The 21,370-nt window shown below is 35.4% G+C and overlaps 1 protein-coding gene and 1 pseudogene across 1 annotated transcript; one reads left to right on the top strand and one right to left on the bottom strand.

Moving 5' to 3' along the window:
* Positions 1 to 879: 879 nt before the first annotated feature.
* On the top strand, positions 880 to 3,828 carry LOC122144535 (annotated as a pseudogene).
* Positions 3,829 to 7,573: 3,745 nt separating this feature from the next.
* On the bottom strand, positions 7,574 to 18,325 carry LOC122144531 (myeloid leukemia factor 1-like). The gene is given in 7 exon segments (XM_042755494.1): positions 7,574 to 7,740; positions 9,872 to 9,989; positions 9,992 to 10,045; positions 10,124 to 10,252; positions 13,430 to 13,507; positions 16,713 to 16,872; positions 18,244 to 18,325. Coding segments are annotated over 7 exon segments (753 nt in total). The 5' UTR covers positions 18,291 to 18,325.
* Positions 18,326 to 21,370: the final 3,045 nt, after the last annotated feature.

Here is a 21,370-nt window from a genome sequence, read left to right as displayed (position 1 = left end):
TAAAATTAAATATTCCATTATTAACTAATTAAGTGCTTTCCATCATTTTCGCTTAACAAATAATGTACTTTTCCCAGCTTTAGAGACATTCCTGAAAATACAGATATTTTTGTGACACCAGTGTCACATTAAGAAAAGTGATGCATTAATTTCCTGATGGATAAAAATAGAGCATGACAGAACATGTAAAGCTCATTCAGTTTGTTTCTCATTTGTAGCGTAACCGTATGATTTTAAATGATTTATTTCAGTCTTTTTAGAGCAGCAGTTCCTTACACTGAAAGTGCCTCACATATTAACACGTATATAAAACAAAACAAGACTCTTTAAGAGCTGTTTGTGAGCAAAATAGAGCTGCATGATTCTTTTTTTTTTAATGGAAGTTGTGGTTCTCATGATTCTGAAGAAAAAACATTAGATAACTAAACAAAATCACATGTGATTTATAAAAAAAAATATTCAATGACTCGCTTAAAATGTCCTTGTTTCATAACTGAATGAATCAGTGTTTTTGAACGAATCTCTTGAATGATTCAAAGACAAACACATTTTTAACAGCTCCTTTTCGCCACCTACTGGTGTAACAATGTAACAGATAAATCTTTATTTGAAGCGTCAAATTACTTTCAAAAGGTGATTTACTCTATTTTAATCGCGACCCTACACATCAGAGTTTATATCCAAACTATAAACTTTTATCCCAGTACTTTAATGATCTGTTAAATTAAAATGTTTGTTCATGTTGGTGCTGACACGCTCTTGCAACGTTTAGCTTATCACAAATATGATACTTCGCTTTTTAGGCTTCTGATCGCAAGTGTAGCCAATCTTTAGAGTGCTTAATGAGAGAATATTAATTTTGGGGTGAACTAACCCTTGATGTGTCTGGTTCTGGAACTGGAAAGTCTGTTGGATTGCGTGTGTTGTTGTCGTGTGTCAGGGCCCGGCGCTGCGGTGCTCGGCGGAGGTGATGTTCCCCGGGACGTGAGCGCAGTTCTCCTGACGTGCAGCTGCGCTGTGCGAGGCCCTGCAGCAGATCAACAGCACAGCACAGGACCACGCTTTCTAACCAGAAATACATCGCACCGGAGAGCGCCGTCTCCGCACAACACATACCAGGTGCGAGCAACACTAACAGAACCTGCACCACCTCATGCCACAGTCCCACAATGCACTGCAGCGGCCTCTCTCTCTCTCTGTGGTGTGTGCAGACAGCTACGGTAACGTGAGCGAGGAGATGCAGCCGTTCTGGCGCTTGGCTCGTGTGGCCGCGTCCTTCATCATGCTCCGAGAGTCCAGTGAGAACACAGAGTTCAACATGGCTCAGGTGGCCAGCGTCACACAGCAGGTTCAGTGCAGACGCTCTGACAGACGTCTTAAATCAATAGAACAAACAGTGAGATACAAATTAAATTAACAGTAACGTATAATCTATTCAACTGTAAAAAAGCACTGGGTAGTCTTCTCTGTATACTGAAAGACAGCAGCAGGTTATTTTAGGCTGCTGTCTCTTTAAGGACCTCACGCACGATCTAATAAACTGATGAGCGCATGTCCTCCTCATTTAAACATTTTAGGATAATTGAATAATCTGTATCAGCAGAGAAATGTAGTATTGGTGCATTTTAGTTATTTTAGTAAATCAAGTGAGAAGTGTTGCTAGTATTATATATATATATATAATATATATACATTATACAGTACAGGTCATTAAAGTTTGGAAACATTACTATTATTTTTAATGTTTTTTGAAAGAAGTTTCTTCTGCTCATCAAGCCTGCATGTTATTTGATCAAAAATACAGAAAAAACAGTAATATTGTGAAATATTATTACAACTTACAAATAATAGTTTTCTATTTGACAGACTATTTTTTAAAAAAAATAATTTATTTCCTGTGATGCAAGCTGAATTTTCAGCATCATTACTCCAGCCTTCAGTGTCACCTGTAACATCCAGTCTACTCACATCATATCATTTAGAAAATCATTCTAATATTCTGACCCGTTATTATTAGTGTCTGTTGGAAACGTTCTGCGGGTCTAATATATTTGATGAATAAAGGTTAAAAAGAACTTGCATTTAATTCAAAAAAAAAAAAAAAAAATTTTCTAATAATATATTTCTTTACGGTATCCTTTTTATCAATTTAACACATCCTTGCTGAATAAAAGTATTGATTTTATTAAAAAAAAAAGAAAGAAAAAAAATTACTGACCAGTAGTGTATATTGTTATTACAAAATATTGTATATTTAAAAACATAGCTTCTTTATAAACTTCTTTTAATCTTTTTTTTAACAGAATTTAAGTTTTTATTTATATATATATATATATTTTTTTTTTTATTTTTTTATTAAATTATAAACTTCTTTTTTCCAACTTTGATAATGAATCGCTCATATTAGAAATGATTTTCTAAAGGATCATGTGATAATGATCTAAAAAATTCAAGCTTTGCATCACAGAAATAAATGATAATTTAAAGTATAATAAATTTAAAAACAATTATTTAAGTTGTAAATAATCTTTCACAATATTACTGTTTTTTCTGTATTATTGATCATAAATGCAGGCTTGATGAGCAGAAGAGACTTCTTTTCAAAAACATTAAAAATAGTAATGGTTTCCAAACTTTTGACCTGTACTGTATTATAATATATATATATATATAATTTTTGTTTTAGTTGTTTTTTTAAGAAACAATTTTTTTTTTAATTAAATAGTTTCAGTTTTCTATCATGAAGTGCTCATGCTCGTCCTTCACTAGTGTCTAAAAGCATCCCATGATGCACCTGATTGAAGGTTTGTGTCATGTTTTTGTGTTATTTCAGAGTTTATCACTTTACTATTATTTCAGCATGTGGGAAATATTAGTGTGAGTATAAGTGTGATTATATGCTTGTATGTGATCTGAATTATGGTGCTGAGGTTATGAGTCGTATACTGAAGAACACGGTCATGTGTCTCAGGAGTCGAGCGAGAAGCAGCTGATGTTGGAGTTTGTGGGTTCTTCTTCATGACCTCCCCTCACAGGTAAACACACAAACACAACTCATCGCCTGGAGCGTGTGTGTATGTGTGTGTTTGTGTGGTCTGTGTGTGTGTGTGTGTGTGGTGTGTGTGTGTGTTTGTGTGTGTGTGTGTGTTTGTGTGTGTGTGTCCGTGTGTGTGTGTCTCTGTCTCTCTGTGTGTGTGTGTGTGTGTGTTTGTGTGTTGAAAGTATGTGGTGTGTGTTCTGCAGGAGATCGTTCAGTGGAAGCTGCTGGCGTCCTGGTCTCCAGACAGAGGCGTCAGGGTCCTGCAGACCGTGAGTGGCAGCCCAGATGCCCTCACGACACCAAAACCCCCGAACTAACCCTGCGCCGCAGCAATAAAGACAGACAAACACAGCTGCTGCAGAAAACCCACCACTCTTACTAGCGCTGTCAAAATGGCTGGAAAACGAAATCCGAATTTTGTACTTAAAAGGCATAATTTCTGTTGGGGGGCTTTTGGCTTCTCTCCTGAGGCCACAAGAGGGCGCATCGGGCAAACGATTACTAAAGCAATAAAATAAAACACGACTATCTTTAAAAGAAGTGCATTCTGTGTGAATGGGCTTGGTTTCAGTTGTGATGTAAACATCATCTCTGCATTGAAGTTCTCTTTTTTCCCCAATATTTTGAATGAATAACAGCATATTTTGACTGAACTTACACATTCAGCTGTTCTGAAGTCTCCCGTCTCAGAGTAAGTGAACTCAGAGTTCAGGTTTTAACTCAGAGCTGGTTGAACCTCATTACTGAAACCATAGCATAACATATGAATAAAATATCATTTTTCAAAATTTTTATTTTTTTTCTTATTTTTTTATTATGTTTAATGATGGTAATGACATGAAAAAAATACTATATTCACAAAACTTTTATAATTATTAAAATAAACACCTGTGTTTCACAACGACTTAAGGAGCTCGTATTCACGTAAAGTAGCCTTGTTGACAAGTTTGAGTAAGGAAGGGCAAAACTCATAAGATGCAGTACTTTCAGTGACCTGTAGAGGGCAGTAGCACATCTTTTGTAGCAGAAATAAACTTCTGCAGAAAAAGCAGGGTGCCATGCAAAATGTAAAGTGTAACTGCAACATTCATTACAAATGTAGTGGCGTTAATTGTAAATTTGGTGGTTTAATTGTGTATTTAGGGGTTTTAATGGTAAATGTAAAGTGTAACTGCAACATTCATTGCAAATTTAGCGGCAGCAAACCCTAACACACTCAAACCTGTTCGTCCTGAAATGAGTGTGAGATGCATCACAGACCTGACACCATTCCTGTTTATTTCATTCAAACATATGGAAAAACAAAGACTGAGGATGTCGAAACACAGTAACGGGGAAAACAACTTACTTGTTATGGAAGTGAGGCCTGTTTTCACACCACAGGCTTTGTGTTCAGCGAAGCGTGTTAACAGAAGACAGCAGAAGCCAATGATGATCACACGCTCTTAAAGTGACAGTGCACTGATGAGGATAAAATCAGTATGATCTTACATGGAGAAGAAGAAACTACACACACTACAGGTGACGATATGAATACAGTCTATTGTGCACAATTAAACAGTCTGTCAGTGACCCACTACTGATAATCAGTTTTAAAAACTAATAGTCAGCATTAAAAGAAACACTCCCCAGTGACCTAGAAATAAAAGTTCTCTGTAGAGCGCTGCTCACGTCTGCGGTGGGAAACATGCGTAATGATACAGTACGAGGAAACTGCGGTATAAAAACACCAGCGAGCTGATTCCTGTCAAGAGTTTTCAAGATTGTGAACGAGCTTTAGTGCTTCTTCTTGCCAGAGCCTTTAATGTGGAGCTCATTATAATGGGTTTGATTTCCTGCGGCTGCTGTTGTCGTTTCCTTTCTGTGAACACACAATAATAAAGAAACAAACATTATCATATTAACACAGGACTGAACTCATTTCAGTGCAACCCTATATTCTCTTTAAATGTGACCTTTGACATGAATGGAGTGCTGACGTTGTGTACTATGGATCAGCTGGTTATTTAAACAACACTGACTACATGCAAGCCACAGCCTCAGGATGACTCCTGCATGAACCGCAAATATTGTGTCTGTTATTTAATATTAGTAAGTTATCTAGAGGCCATGCATTACTGTTACTGTCTTGTCAAGATTGTTAAGAGTAAAGCAGCATGGCCGTAGTTAAAGATGCACATGAAGGATTTCTCGCATTTCTCGCAGCATTCATTCCAAAAACTGAACAATCTAATGAAACCCATGCAAAATATTTAATCAAAAAAAAATTATATATATATATATATATATATATTATATATATATATATATATATATTTATTTTTTTTTTTTTTTTTTTTTTTTTTTCCTAATTAGGAAGTTTGTTTGGAAGGATGTTTTTTATTTTTATTTATATTTACATTAAATCTACGTTTAAAAGAAATAAATAAATTTTTTTTATATATGCCCATATATTTAATTTCAAGCTCATATACCACCAGTACAATTTCGAAATGTATTTAAGGTGCAAGAAAATACATTTATAAAATCTAATTGTAGCATACTTTTGGACTTTATTATTATTATTATTATTTTTTTTATTTACAATGTGTTTTCACATGTTACAGACAAACTTTTCTTTATTTTTTTTTTTTAACAAAAAAAGGATACAAAAAAAAAACAAAACATATTTACGTTTAAATTAGTGGCTGTCGAATGATTAATCGTGATGGATAAAAACGCATTCAAAACAAAAGTTTACATAATGTGTGCTCGGGTATAATTTATTATGCATAAATACATACATAAAGTTATATTTTTGAAAATATTTACATATGTTTATATCTTTATATTCATATAGATTATATTATATATAAATATATTTAATATATAAACAACATTTTTTTCTGTATATTTACATTAAATCTCCATTTTCTTATAAATACTATTTTTTATATACAGTGCACAGCATAAATGAGTACACCCCCTCTAAAACTAAACAAATTCAGCAATTACGCTTTACTTAGGGGACATGTTAGGGTTCTTTGGAGATTTATCAATTGCTTGCTCAGTTTACCAAAGAAGAATGCCAAAATTTATTCAGAAAAATAAGATTGTATTATCAAAGTGATAAAATACTGTGTTGCAAAAAATGAGTACACCCTCCTGAAAGTTACTAAATAAAAAAAATAAATAAATAAAGTATAGGTTTAAGGCAATTTTTGATCAACAGGTCAGTATATTGAACCAAAACCTTTAAAGACAAGTAATTTCCTGACATTTTAAGAGTGTTATATAGTCCACTGAATCATACTCAGACTTTGGTCCTTCAGTGGACATGTATTTGACTCGATATTAAACGCTGTTGAGCAGCTGTGGGGGCTTCTGTAGAGACGAGCTGAGCAGCACTCCCCGTTAAAGACCAGAGCATTTTAGGGCGAGGTCATCCTTCAGGAGTTTAAACAGGACAGATGTGAAAATTAGTCATGAACTTGTGCACTCAGTGCCAAGAAGCAGTATACTTTAAGTTCTGGAGGACATACAAAAGTACTAGAATATGTATACATTTTCTGATTAAAATCTAGGGTTTACTCATTTCTGCAATCCTTCATTTAAACAAGATTGGCTAATTTACTTATTTTACAGAAAATATTGGCATAAATGTTGTTGTTTTTATTAAGTATATGTTTAATACATTTCAATTTAGTAATATTTAAAATTATATTAGTGATCATTAAGAAAATACATCTATATTTATTCAGAGGGGTGTACTCATTTATGCTGTGCACTGTATGTCAGTATATTTAATTTCAAGCTTCATATATCAAAGTACATTTCAAAATGTATTTAAGGTGTAAGAAAATACATTTTTACAATCTAATTGTAGCATACTTTGGGCTTTTATTATTATTGTTATTATTATTTTTTATTTTAAAGAGACAAACTATTTTTTATTTTTTTGAAACACAAAAAAGGTATAAAAAAATATTAGTACAAAATATATTAGTGCTGTCAAATGATTAATCGCCATAAATCACATTCAAAATAAAAGTTTTCACGTAATGTGTGTGCTGTGTATATTTATTATGCATAAATACATACAGTTTATATTTTACAAATATTTACATGTGTATATATTTACATTCATATAATTTATATTATATATAAATATTTAATATATAAACAACATTTTTCTAAAATATATACATGCATGTGTGTATTTATATATACCTAATAAATATACACCGTACACCTGGGTATAGTATGTAAACAAACTCTTATTTTGGATGTGATTAATCACGATTAATCGGTTTGACAGCACTAGTTAAAATATTTTAAAACATATTTAAGCAAATACATTTTTTGTATGTTTTGAAATATATTTAATAGACAAAAACTCAGAACGCAAAGGCAGTTTTTCACTACATTTTAGGCCTTGCATTTATGAGTTTCTTTTGACAAATGAAGAAATCCTGCATCCAAAGAGCCTGATTTTATGGACTTTGTACACCAGTAGCATTATTTTTTTGTTGTTGTTGCATATTTCTGATATATTCAGTAATTTCTGGTTTTTCTGTGGGCTGACCTGTGAGTGTCTCGTGGTGCTGTGATGGCTGCTCGGTGACCCGCTCGGTGTCTCGGTGCTTCCAGGCGGGACATGGGCGCAGAAGCCTGGAATCGGGACACCTGTCTCTGCCACTCCTCATCGAAGGACTTGGGCCTCCGCTGCGAAGACGAAACACAGCGTCAGAAACAGCCTCGCTCGTCAGAGGACTTGACGAGATGGTTGTTAAGAGGCTGCTCACTGTCCCAGAACAAAACAGTCCAACTCAGGAGATATAGAAAAGCTTTTGTACTATACACTGGACTTAATTTCCAGCCTGGGAAAATAGATGCTTTTTTTGGGCCCACAGTGGCCTCGTCGTAATGTATGTAATTTAGGGCATGTTTGTCAATTGTCTGCAAGGTGAAAAATCAGGACCTGTATTCACAAAAACATTTTATCTTACTATTAAGAGTTTTCTCCTAAAGAGCAAGTAGAGTTTTTTCTCTTAAAACCTATTCACAAAGCTGCTGATGACAAACTTTTTACTAAGGAATAGACAGAAGTCTTAAGCTAAGAGTAAGGGGGTGGGGCTGAGCGCACTGATATGGATGATGTCATCAACGCTTATTAACTATGCACACAGTGGATTGGCTGATAGTCTGTCAGAGATTTATTCATAGAATAATGTAGAGTGCAATGTTATGTTGCCATATACAATAAAGGTTTAAAAATAAAAAATGTTAACTTGCCACCATTCAAATAAAGGACTTTAAAAATGCAGACTAAAGGCCAGTTCACACCAAGCATGATAAACTTTATAAACATAACGATAAAGATATAGTTCCTCAAAAATCGTTCTCAGATGTATTAAAGAACAGCATAGTTCACACCACAACTAACTATAACGATACAGAGGAACGATATCATTGTGATTCAATTTTTTTTCCTGCTGACGAATGATGAAAAACACTGACAGCCAATCAGAATCCATCCTGCTGTAACGAGCTCGAGAATTTTAAAGCCATTGTGCAGACTGCAGTGTGCTTAGAATAGATTATCTTTATAGTTATCGTTCTTGATGTGAATGGGCCTTAAGTGTCACTAATTGAACAAGTATATGTTCAGCTAATTGTCAGCCTCTTACATGTTTGCTTCTGCGTAAAACAATTAGGGGATATGCATATAAACAGCCTTTTAATTAACAGAGTAGAAGTAATCACGGCTGATAGTAAGACATGCAGACGTAAAAGAGAACCAACTGGACACAAGAACAGCTGGTACTGCTTGTCCAGCTGATTAATGAGAACAGGACATAATCAAAAGGAGAATTTAAAGTTGGGAATAACCTCCAAAACCAAGGTGATAGTTTATAAAAGCTCATTATCATCAAATATTCAGAAAATGTTTATGTTCCGAAGCAGATTACCAGCAGCGGCTATTTTAGGATATGATTTGTGTCTTAGGAGTCCTCTTCACTACTCCTTACCTTTCACAGATTTAGGAGCGAGTCTTAGTGTTAAAACACTCTGTGAAATACTCTTAGAGCAAGAATGTAGGAGTCCTAAATTTAGGACTGACACACCCATTATTCATGATTTTTTTTCCTAAATTGGCGAGTTATGAGCTACTTTTAGCGTTAAGATGTTTTGTGAATGCGGGCCATGGTTGCTTAGAACTATCAGTTTGTTTTAACTCTTTCCGTCCCCGCCATTTTTTTTAAAAAAGTTTTATGAGACAGCGAGCAATTTTGATGATTTTCACTAATATTTGATGGCCTGCAGTAGTCTTTTGCTGTATGAATATCTAATATGCAATACACCAAAATAAAGATCAAAGCCTCTACTTTTAAACAAAAAAATCAGTTTTGTTCTAGCTTAAAGCTTTTTTTTCTATCAACACAAAATCAAAATTTTTATCAAAAAAAAACTACATCTGGATAATTCATTCAGTATGATTATTCAAAGCATAAATCCAGTTAAATCGCTTCAATCAACACCTCCAAAGCTTGCACAACCATAAACCACTTCCTGGAATCAAATATTTTACTCCATAACCATTATGCAGTTCGCTCAGAAGATGTGTAATAGCGCCCCCGAGTGTATAACAGTGAAAACACCGAAAGCCGTAAAAACTCGTCAATGGCAGGAAAGAGTTAATTTATGGCTGTCAGAATTTGTTCAAAAACTGATCAGCAATTGCCCTAAAGAAATAAAATAGCGTTTGACTAAGCAAAACATAGTTAATAGAAAGAAAAGCTGCATGCAACTGAGTGTTCACATCAACCAGGAGAAACTCTTTAAATGCCTCCTCACTTTCATCCATGTTTCTGGAAAGTCCTGGTTGAGCTTGAGCTCTTCTCCCCGGTTTTCCTGTTCTCTTCTCTCGATGAACGTGGCCTCTGTCCTGGATGGGGATGGCCTATGCGACATCTTCTGCAGTCCGCTCTCAGAGTCCTTCAGACTCCTCCTGGTCTCCTTTATCTAGACACACCACCAAACACCATCATGACACTGCTCCGCGGGAGGTGCTGATGTGGGAGTGTTAGGGAGCAGACTCACTCCTCCAGGAGCACAGCGCGGTCTGGAAGAGGCCTGGAAGACTTTGGCCGGCTCATCTCCCGCTTTAGAGTACATCATGACAGAGGAAGAGGAAAACGAGTGGCTGTTGGGGTCTGACAGCATGTTCTCCTGCAAGAAACAGACTCTCTGATTCAGTCGAGCACTCAGGAGTTTCAGGAAGGTCGATGTGTTGCTAGAAGTTGCTAAATGACGTTAAAATTGTGTCACAAACATCAAATCTCAGCAAAAAATCTTATATATGTTAAATTAGATTTGTTTTAAAAAAATGATATGCATAATATAATTTTTAAAAATAAACTGATTTTTAAATACACTACACTGAATTATTGAACACTTACACATTTTTTGAATGCTTACAATTTGAGTATTTTAGTAAACTAGTAAAACTACACATTCTCAACAATTATGCTTTAAGTGTTTTATTAGTTGTTTGTTATTATGATTATTTTGTAATAGTGGACAATCTTCTGTTAATATGTTTTTTTGTTTTTTTACCTGCATTTTAAATTACGCAATGTGGTTTTGGGTTATATATTTACAATGGATAATGTCCTGGAAAATTACTAGTATCTTTTCCATTATTATTATTTTTTTAACAGTGTACTAACTGATCAACAATCACAGGTACAAGCTACTAACGATGTGCATCATAAATTAACAATTATTCAATTATTATTTATAAAATTAAACAGTTGCAAACAGAAGCTAACTCAATTTCACGCGTGATGTGTGTAATGACTAAGCATCTGTGGTTTTTCCTCTATTTGTGTAGTTTGGATGGAAAACGTGGGCCTTTGTAGTGTCTAATAAGTTGCCAAATAAATTGCGCTAACATTTGTTGCTTTTGGGAGGAGAAAGTACTAGGGTACTCTGAAAAAGTTGCTAAAGTTGGCAACACTGGTTTCACAACAAAGTTTTATTTGGATAAGTGCAACTTATTGAACACAAGTAATATCTTTTAGCAATCAAATCCCTGAAGTTGCTTACAACTGGCTGTACCTACGGATAACTTTGAGAACAGCTCATTATAAACAAACCCATTTAATAAACTCCTTGCGTGCAGGACCTGATCGAGGAAGATGACGCATTCTAAACTGCCTGTGACACTATTTAAGAGGTCAGACTTACAAAATTTCGATGCATCGCCTCCATTGATCTGGTTTTGTTTAAAACAAAACCCCACAAAAACAGCCGAATTATCACCAGCTTCCACTTATTAATACCCAGGAGGTCAGAAGAGAGTATTGCCGCGTAGTTTCTGTCAGAGTCTCACAGATAGATCTGATCTTGTGAGCGTACTTTTATTAACTAAGGAGATTGTTGATAGATATTGTTGCGTTGATTTTATTGTGTCATTTTGAAAGTACCCAGGTTTTGTTAGAGAATTCGGGTTGCCTTTAGTTGGTGCTGCTTGACCGCGTGATTGTTGTACCAGTTGTTGTAACTTTCCAAGTAAAGCCCAGAGGGGGGTGGTGGGGGCAAACGGAGGGGGGGGGAGGGGGGGGCAGGATAAGAAACATATATTCATCAGGTGTTTAGTACACACACACACCTACACTCCTTAGAAGGAAGCTGTGGCTTTATCCAAAGCAAATAACAGTGCATTCATGGTGTTTTAGCATTTTTTTTTTTTACCTAATTCTGTTTAACTAGATATAGATTGTTGTGTTATACTGCATATAGGGATCAGGTATACTCGATGATTATTGAACTGTTTAGGTGGTCAACCATCTTTGATGAAATAGTGTGGGTGTACGTAGAATTAATTTTTTGGCTGGGATGAATTATAGACAGAGTAAAAAGTTGATTCTAAGGAAGCCAGTATGTGTTCGTGGATTATTTTGTAAATTATGATTTAATCATGTTTAATAGTATAAAGAACTTTCCAAACAGTTTGGTTTTCGGGGGAGTCACTTAGTCACACACAGGACATCAAAAATCAGCATATGAACCTCAACAATGGTGACCATAGTGAAAAAAAAAAAAAAAAAAAAACCATCAAAAACAACAATTGAGCCAGAGGCATGATGGGGAAAGACAATGGATGGGTTTTGTACGTAAAAATATAACAGCTATGCATGTGCCAGCCATGTTTTTGTTTTTTTCGGTTTAACCATGTGGGGAGTCGGTCATATTATGATTAGGATGTCTGTGTGGTTGTACGAGTCGTGAACCGAAATAAACACACCACATTAGAAAACAAAAAACTGCTGTTTGGAAAAATGTCTTTTAATAGTATACTGGATTAGAAAGTGATGGTATGGGAAAGAAAGGGGAAGGAAAAGAACCATCTACCACTGACTTTGGAATGGCTTATTTTGTAATCAACTGTGATGTAGTAACTTAACAGAGAGAGTAGTCACTATAGAACACATAGTTTAGGTATAAGTTTTGTGAAAATGCTCCAGAATTGATCTGATTCACAATCCCCCAATTTGCTTGTTCTAACAAACCCATACGGATCAGTTTTATCCTGGGTGTTTTTTGAGTTTATAACAAAACATGGTTGTTCTTCAAAAAAAACACATGGTACAACGCCCATCCCCATCATAAAATAAAACTAAGACTAGAAATCAAGGTGCGTCAAGAACCCAACTATAAAGCAAAACGCACCCGATCTCTACACATGGTTACTCAAAGGAAACAATAAATCAACATCTCTAAAACCTGAGTTAATTCTCAATCAGATCTTCTTGTTAGACGTCTGAAAGAAATAAAGGCACGTTCTGGTTACCTAATAAGTGGAGTGGTGATGCTTGTTTGTTAACAGGCAGCTGTGCATCATCAATTTAAATTAACAACAATGAATATTTCAAGCTTACGATATGATCATAAATTAATTAACATTCAATTAGTAATGTATTTTAACAGTTGCAAACAGAAGCTAACTCAATTCACGTGATGTGTGTAATGCTAGGCATCTGTGGTTTCCTCTATTTGTGTAGTTTGGATGGAAAATGTGGTGCCTGTGTATTGTCTAAAGTTGCCAAATAAATGAGCTAAATTTGTTGCTTTTGGGAGAAAGTTACTAGGGTACTCTGAAAAGTTGCTAAGTTGGCAACACTGGTTTCACAACAAAGTTTATTTGTGATAAGTGCAACTTTATTGAACACAAGTAATCTTTTAGCAATCAGAATCACTGAATTGCTTACAACTGCTGTAACTACTGATAACTATGAAAACAGCTCATTATAAAAACCCATTTAAAAACTCCTTGCGTGCAGGACTGATCGAGGAAGATGAAGCATATAAACTGACTGACACTATTTAAGATGTCAGACTTACAAAATTTCGATGCATCGCCTCCATCCTGTTCCTCATGCTGTCCATCATAGCGAAAGGATTGCTAAAGAAATCCAGCTCCTGTTGACATTTATCACACACATTCAGTACCTTTATATGCAAGTGCATGAGGCATCAGGCAATTCAGAGCACTGGAGATTACAGCATCTAGACCCTGAGATGCGTGGGAGAAACTGAACTATTAAACGTGTTCAGCGGTGTCCTGTAGTGTGACGAATTACACATCAGTGTGTTTCCAAACTTTTTATACATGGAGTTTGTATAGCCTAATTAATTAATGAAATAATATTTGAAAGACTACAGGAACATTTGTTCATTTAAAAATGCATTTGGCACACCAGGACTGCTGAAGTGAACTGCAATAAAGGTATTTAAAAACGTTTAAAGTAAAGCAGAAAATGGTTAACCTGTTACCGTTGTTAAATTATTTTTTCTTATACATTTAAATAAACTATAACATAATAGCTTCATGGTAGAAGAAGCTTTTCTTTCTTATGAATGTGATTTTGTTCTCACTTGATAGTGTTAAAAACCGTTCTTAAAAAAATAAAATAATATTACTGATATAAAAGGCCACTTTCACGACTGTAAATTTACATGTATATGACAGAGACGCGCGTTTCAAACAAAATGACATTAAAATATATCATTTATATAAGTCACCATAAATGCTGGTCAGTATAGTAAGCAGTACTTTAACTATATTTCAAAGACAAAATACTGTAGAATTTCTAGGTGTGTCAAAAAGCACTCTTAAGTTCCATTTGCATTTAACAAAAATGCATTTTAATTTAAGCGCATGCACTTAAGTGTCCAAAAACATAGTTCACATTTCAAAGTATATTATTTTATATTCGAGTACATAATTTCTGCAATAAATACTCTTTTGAAAAGTATAAGAATATTTACACAAAGTTATCTATGTTGTCAGCCACTTGTTTTTATTGGCCAGAATGATACTACTATGATTTAGAATTACAAAACTGTTTAAATAATCATTATGATTGATTGATTGATTGATTATTTATTTTTGCATTATAGTAATGAGAATTAAATTTGCTAACGTTTTGGGGGAGGGTAGTTATTAACTGTCAAAGGAGAAAAATGTCATAAAATATAACTTCAAAATATAAAGTTTTTTTGCATTCTTGATTTTTTTTTTTTTTTTTTACAGTTTTCATGAGATTCATCTGTGGCATCTATATGGACAAATGGGAATACAATGGTAAAAAAATGCATGAAGAAGACATGGAGGTAAAGCCAACAAGTTCAAAGTCTTTATTTAAACATAGAGATAAGTGTGAAAACACAACTAGAACTTGATGAGAACTGAAAGACTAACTGAAAACACAGGGCTACATATATAGTACACAAGGGCCACACAGGGAACTAAATAGTGAACAGGTGCAACTAATTACAAACCATGGAGACAACAAGCAGGAATCAGGACTGGAACTACAGAGAAGCACTGAAACACAGGAACAAAATGAAATCTAAACAACATATTCCTGCCAAAAACCTTCGTCTGTTTCAGAAACTCTTGGTGCTGCGAGCTCTAAATGACTCCCAAAATAGATAGCTGTCACCTTATGGCGTCTAATAATGAAGAAGTTTCTCTGAAGGTTTAGGGCAGCACTGCCTCAGCGGCTTCTTACGGTCGAGCCGTTTAAACCCATCATCACTCCTCAAGCTAATAAATTCCCTGGAGAGCAGGGCTCAGCTATCTGCTCACCGTGTATTTTTAACCCGCCGGAGGATGGGTCACGTATGCTATTTTGGGTGGGTTGTGTCGGGAAGAGACAGACCTGAGGTCACGACCCATTTATGCTGCATGCTATCACAGAAGAATGATTGAACAGACCCACGGGGAAAAATGAGACACACAGGAGAGCTCTCGGAAGAGGACACAGTTCTGGGAATAATCCCAGCACCAGCAGCCCAGCACATTTCTCAGGTGACTCTGTTACTAAACGCCCATGTGACTCATAATCTTGCTGCTGCGCAACATTGCCAAACGTGTAAGTATTTTTTAATGATCAAATGATGATGACCATGTGAACTAAGCAACCAAAAGGGAAATGCCATAGTCATTGATTTGTTCTGCCTATAGCCATGATCCTGAAATATTCAGACAGTCTTCCAGTGGTTTCTGACTGTCTCAAGTGTACTGCCGAGTGAGTTTAGCCCATCATTGCTGTAGTTATCACTATGTCAGACACTGCAATTTCAGATCATCGCTTCTAAAACTTTGCATGAAAAATAATACTTTTATTCAAATTATGAATAGGTTAATCGAGCAACACTCCCTTTATAATCAGTGGAACTGATATCACTTCAGATCAGCCGCAGCTCAAGCTCACTGACTGAGTTAAAAATCCTCTTATGATAAATAAAATATTTCTTTCTGGTGGTGCTGAGGAGATGGTTTTTTTGTGATGTTATTGTTGTTTTTTTAATGATGATCTTTGTTGTCTATCGACTGCAACCCAAATCCTTACAGTTTCTCTACATCACGGTATTTACTTTAATAATGCTGATTTTCATCACTTATACTATACTGTAATACTAACACATTAGTAAAATATCCAGCCCATAAAGCAAAAAATATATTTGCCAAAATATGTTTAAGAATATATTTACAGAATATATTTATAATATACAGATTATATTTTTATTTTCTTAAATTTATATATTTTGTTAAAAGCATTTAAAAGTATATTTTGCCCAAAATATTAATTAATTCCTGCCATATGGAAGTGCTTAATGTTCACTGGGTAACATTAGAAAATAATCATAATTCAGCCTTTTATCAAGACTTTTCTTGGTAGCAGTGTTTGTTAATTCAAGCATTACCAGCCCAGCACTATTGTATTAAAAGTTAGTAACTTGAACAATCCCCTAAACCTAACTTGTGTAACATCCAGAAAGACGTCTGAGTGTCAGATCTGTGTCAGTAGAACAAAGCCTGTTTTCTGAAAATACTCCATCAAATAAAGAGCTTGATATGGAGCAGTTCACTGCGCTATAACACGACCTACAGTTACCCAGCTGCCTAATGTCCTGCGTGAACCTTGCTTACTGGGAAACTGGGCCAGTGAAGAAGTTGTGTGGAAGGCATGTGTGATTGGAGAGAGGCCTGTGATACTATGATAGTCATCTAGACGGGGGTAAACCGTGTATAGTATTTAACCGCTCCAGGGTCAGTGAGGATACACAACAACACAGTCTGAGAGAAGAGTAAGCAGCTTGCATTGGAAACACTCACTCGGCTGCTGCAGTCGTTCGGGTCAGTGTTGGGCTGAGCCATGGCTCTGTGACCCCGGTGACGGCCGTCTGTGATGCTGGGCAAGAAGCACTGACCGAAGGGGTCAGAGAACCCCCCATCATCCTGCTGCATGCGCTCCTGATGCTGCTGGAACGGCTCGCTAAAGAGAAGATCAGAAAACAACAGATGGATAACAAACATTATTGTGTTTGTAATATAGCTCTAATGTTGTGACAGTGCTTCTCAACCAGTGATTCTGTTTCAGATGAGTTGTGAAACTACACAAGTGACCAGTGCATCCATCTCTACACTTAGTGACGATACAGTGAGAAGACTCGGAGTGAAAGCTGACACTCATGCATGAAGCGGCCCAATACTTTATATGTGACCCTGGACCAAAAAAAAACATAATCTGAAAGCTGAATAATATTTATAATCTCTCCATTGATGTGTGGTTTGTTAGGAGGACAATATTTGTCTGAGATACAACTATTTGAAAATCTGGAATCTGAGGGAGCAAAAAAATCTAAATATTGAGTGAAAGCTGATTAGTTTTTGTATTTAAAGTTGTTCAAATAAAGTTCTTAGCAATGCATATTACTAATCACAAATTAAGTTTTGATATATTTACGGTAGGAAACTTACAAAATATCTTCATGGAACATGATCTTAACTTAATATCCTAATAAAAGAGAAATGTATAATTGTGACCCATACAATGTATTGTTGTCTATTGCTACAAATATACCTGGGCTGCTTATGACTGCTTCTGTGCTGCAGGGAGACATGTGTGAGTCTACATGGACATGATTAAGAGCTTGTGCAGTAACACACCAAGTGAACATAAATCAATAAATGCAATAACAATAAATTAGATTTATTTATTGCACTAATAACATAGCAAACAGTGTTGAAGACTTAATGTAATATATGACATATTGCTCTCAAGTGTGAAATTCTCATATATGTTACCTTTAAATCGATATATAATTTTCACAAATGTACATTCTCAATTTTACTAAAACTCAAAATATATATAAAAATCTTTGTGTTTTGTTTATCTAATTTAAAAAGAAAACGTCTCTGTGTTTATAATTACTTATAACACATAATATCAACATGCATCTATGGGTTTTAGGATGAATATACATGTACATGTTCGAAAATATATACCATTTGTAGAGATTAGATGTTAATATGTGAAATCGTTTCAATTGTTAATAAGTTTCAAGTAGGCATATGTTTTTACTTCATATATTTCATGTTAATTTAACAGACATTTGCGTATGAGATGTCGGTTAACACAAACAAATTAATAATAATAATAATAAAAATAATATAAAATAAAATAAATACCACAGAATAAAATGAAATACAAATTAAAGAAAACCTTATGATATGCTTTGAATCAGAACATTTTGAAAAATAACTCACTAAAGGTCATTTACAAATAGCGCATACACTGGTATGTTATAAAGCTAGTTTAATAAGGCTATGTTTTGAGATTTCTGCAGTTTGTTTAGAGACTCACGCAAAGAAGGGCTCGTCGCGGAGCTGTCTGCGGAGGCTGCCGAACATCGCGCTGCGCTTCTGAAGGACGCGCTGCGGTTACTAGCGAACGAAACCCCACGCAGAGTGCGCACGTGACCAGCTTTGAGCGGTTTGATTGGCTGAACACTGACGCTCTGGCCCCGCCTCTCGTGTGCAGGTGTTGTGTAGGGTTGTCATGGAAAGGCTTCTTGTGTGATCTAGAAACTTCCACATGTTTATCTCACATTTATTCCAGCATTCTGTGTCACTGTCACTGCAATATGTGCCATGGTTTCTCCAGCAGACAGTTTTACAGCTATACTCTCACTGTGCAGAATAATTTAGCCTGTGTGTACATCAGAGATACTGTATACTGTAACTGTGATCTGTGAAGGCACCCTTCAGACAAAGTGGTCATGAAACAGAGTTAAAACAATATATCTGTAAGTGTTGGGAAGGTTAGTTCCCTTTCTAAATGTCTAATGTTACTGTGGATCATTTTGAAACATTAAAGCAGGCAGAGTAAATACAGTAGAGCTCAACTCTGATCACTGTCCCTTTCAAAATCCTTCATCACTTGAAATTATAATAATTTATTTTTAAAGTACAGTTCGGAAGGCACGAAATCAGAACATTGAGATCATTCTGGGGTTAAATGCAGGTCATAAATTCATTAAAAATCATAAGAAGAAGTAGTTTAGATATAAAATTAATAATACGGATATAGTCCCAGTCCTTGATTCTGATTGGCTGAGCAGCGTTTGAAGATGTTGTAAATTACTCTACTTACTATTCTACAACCACTTTGTTGGAACCAGAACTGTTTCTGAGGAACTACATTGTTTGGTGGAAGAATACTGTTTTTATTAATATCATTACACTTTATTTGCTCTGTTTTATTTTGGGTAACCTTACTATGTATATGGAATAACTGTTTTATAAAAGCAATAAGCCCCGTGGAGCCGTGGTTTACAGTGAATTTATAACAGCTAAGAGGGTTTTAGTCTCTCCGCTCCACGTTGTACCTAACAACACCCCTCAGCTGTTATAAATTCACTGTAAACCACGGCTCCACGGGGCTTATTGCTTTATCTTTGCATAGCTATGACAGGAAACACTGGCATCTAACAATGTCTTGGGGAAAACAACAACAACAACAACAACAAAACAGCTAATCTAAAAAAAGCATAAAGCATACATAAGCCCATAAAGGAAATAAAACAGTTATTGAACAAGCATGCATTTTATTCTGTGTCCTAAACTCCTGAAACACTGCTGTATCATATTTTTGAGCACACTGTAAGCCCGAACAGGACTACTAGCTTATAAAGACTGAGGTCACTACAGTTAAAATCTCTTGCTGAGTTAATCCACCTTTAAACTATTAAATGTCTATGAACAAATATGTCTTTTTATGTTTGTGTGCCTCAACATTTTTGAGTTTACACCGCTGGTTCACTCACTATTTTTAAGTCTACTGTTTATCACGTGATATGACGTCATGACGTGCGGCGCTAACTGACGTTACCTGAAAAATCTATCCAAAGATGGCTACCGTCTCGAGCAACGTGGTATCAATCAAGAAACAACTTGTAAGTAAACCAAAACACTTCAAAACTACTTTGCTTTTTGTAATATTGTAAGAATATCATTTTACACGTAATATTTGACTGTTAGACGAGTTAGTCAATAACTCTTTTCAGCAAGCGATAGTCATTCTGTTTTTGAGTGTGTTGCTGCTGTTTTGTGTTAAGTTCAATGTGACGTTATTCCTGCATGCACCCAAATGAGCTAGTGGCTAACGTTAGCTGTAACTTTTATTCAAGGTTATGGACATGATAGTTACCGAATGAACTCTGCAAGTTTTTATTAACACCTTTACAAACGTCTTTTCATTATAGGTTGAAGTGGAAGAAGTGCAGTGAGCATCCCCCAAAATCAAGGTGACTCAAATGTTAATTTAGGCTGTAACCTATTTTTCACCATTTCTTTTATTTTGAGCCTAATTCATTAGCATATAAAGCTATTCTTACAATATGTGTAATATTTGTGAATAAGTTAGCCACCCTCTGAAGTGGAACAACATGGTTTTCTTTCTGTATTGTCAGACAATTCATTTAAAAGTGTAGGAAGAGTGGAAGCAGACACACTCTGTGTGATTTCATAATAACGAAGCATAAAGCACCTGCATTTCGAAATATGACTTTTTCTTTTTCACTTTTTTTTGGTTGGGGGGTCAGCCGTGGTCTAGATCAGTTAGGATACTTTTGGCAGTCAGCAGTGAATGCACGGACACTGAAGACTTTGATTGTTTTTTTGCAAAGTGAGTTTTAATAGTATCTATAAAACCCAGTCTTTGCCAATTATTTTTCCTTTTTCTGTTCTTGAATAAATCAAACAAAAGTCTCTTAAAAATTAAATGTCTTGCTGTCTGTTTTTGTGTTCGTGTACAGACCTACATTGTCACGAGAGCAGCTTTATCTGTAAGTAACATTAACACTTGAAATTTTGTATCATATTTTGTGTTATTAATTTGTAAAAAGGTTGATTGCATAATTTGACTGGTTTCATATTGATTGTTTTATCTGTGCCCATAGAACCAACTTACTCCAAATATTGAAGAAGTCTGACCTTTCTGTGGTAATCACACATTTCACATGCAGGAACATTTACTATGTTAAGTTTATGAATAGTGAGTCTGAAGCATAAGGAATTTTAGTGGTCAAATGATTCAATGTGGGAAGTGCAAGTTGTGCGCTGTCACCTCAGACACCCGGGCCCATTTATTTAGGCACTACCGTTTACAGCATAGTCATTATTCACGAGTTAGCCCTTTGCCATGTCTCCACAACACTTGTATTTGTACATTTAATGCATTGAAAATTCATTTTAACACGTGTCCACAAAGACACATGCAGAACTGGTGCAGGTGAAAGAGCACAAGTAAGACATACACTTTTTATCTGTCCATTGTGTGACTTCAAAAAGCCTTTCTCAGAGGTGACACTGTTCAGTCATTTAAGGGGACATTTAAAAAACCATGAGAATGTACCATGCCCATTTAAGGCCTGCAACTACCGCACAAATGTCTATTCATCATTTAATACACACAAAAGTAGGACACATGA

The sequence above is a fragment of the Cyprinus carpio genome, unplaced genomic scaffold (genome assembly GCF_018340385.1).
Source record: "Cyprinus carpio isolate SPL01 unplaced genomic scaffold, ASM1834038v1 S000006712, whole genome shotgun sequence".
Taxonomy (NCBI): domain Eukaryota; kingdom Metazoa; phylum Chordata; class Actinopteri; order Cypriniformes; family Cyprinidae; genus Cyprinus; species Cyprinus carpio.
This window is presented reverse-complemented; position numbering and strand designations above follow the sequence as displayed.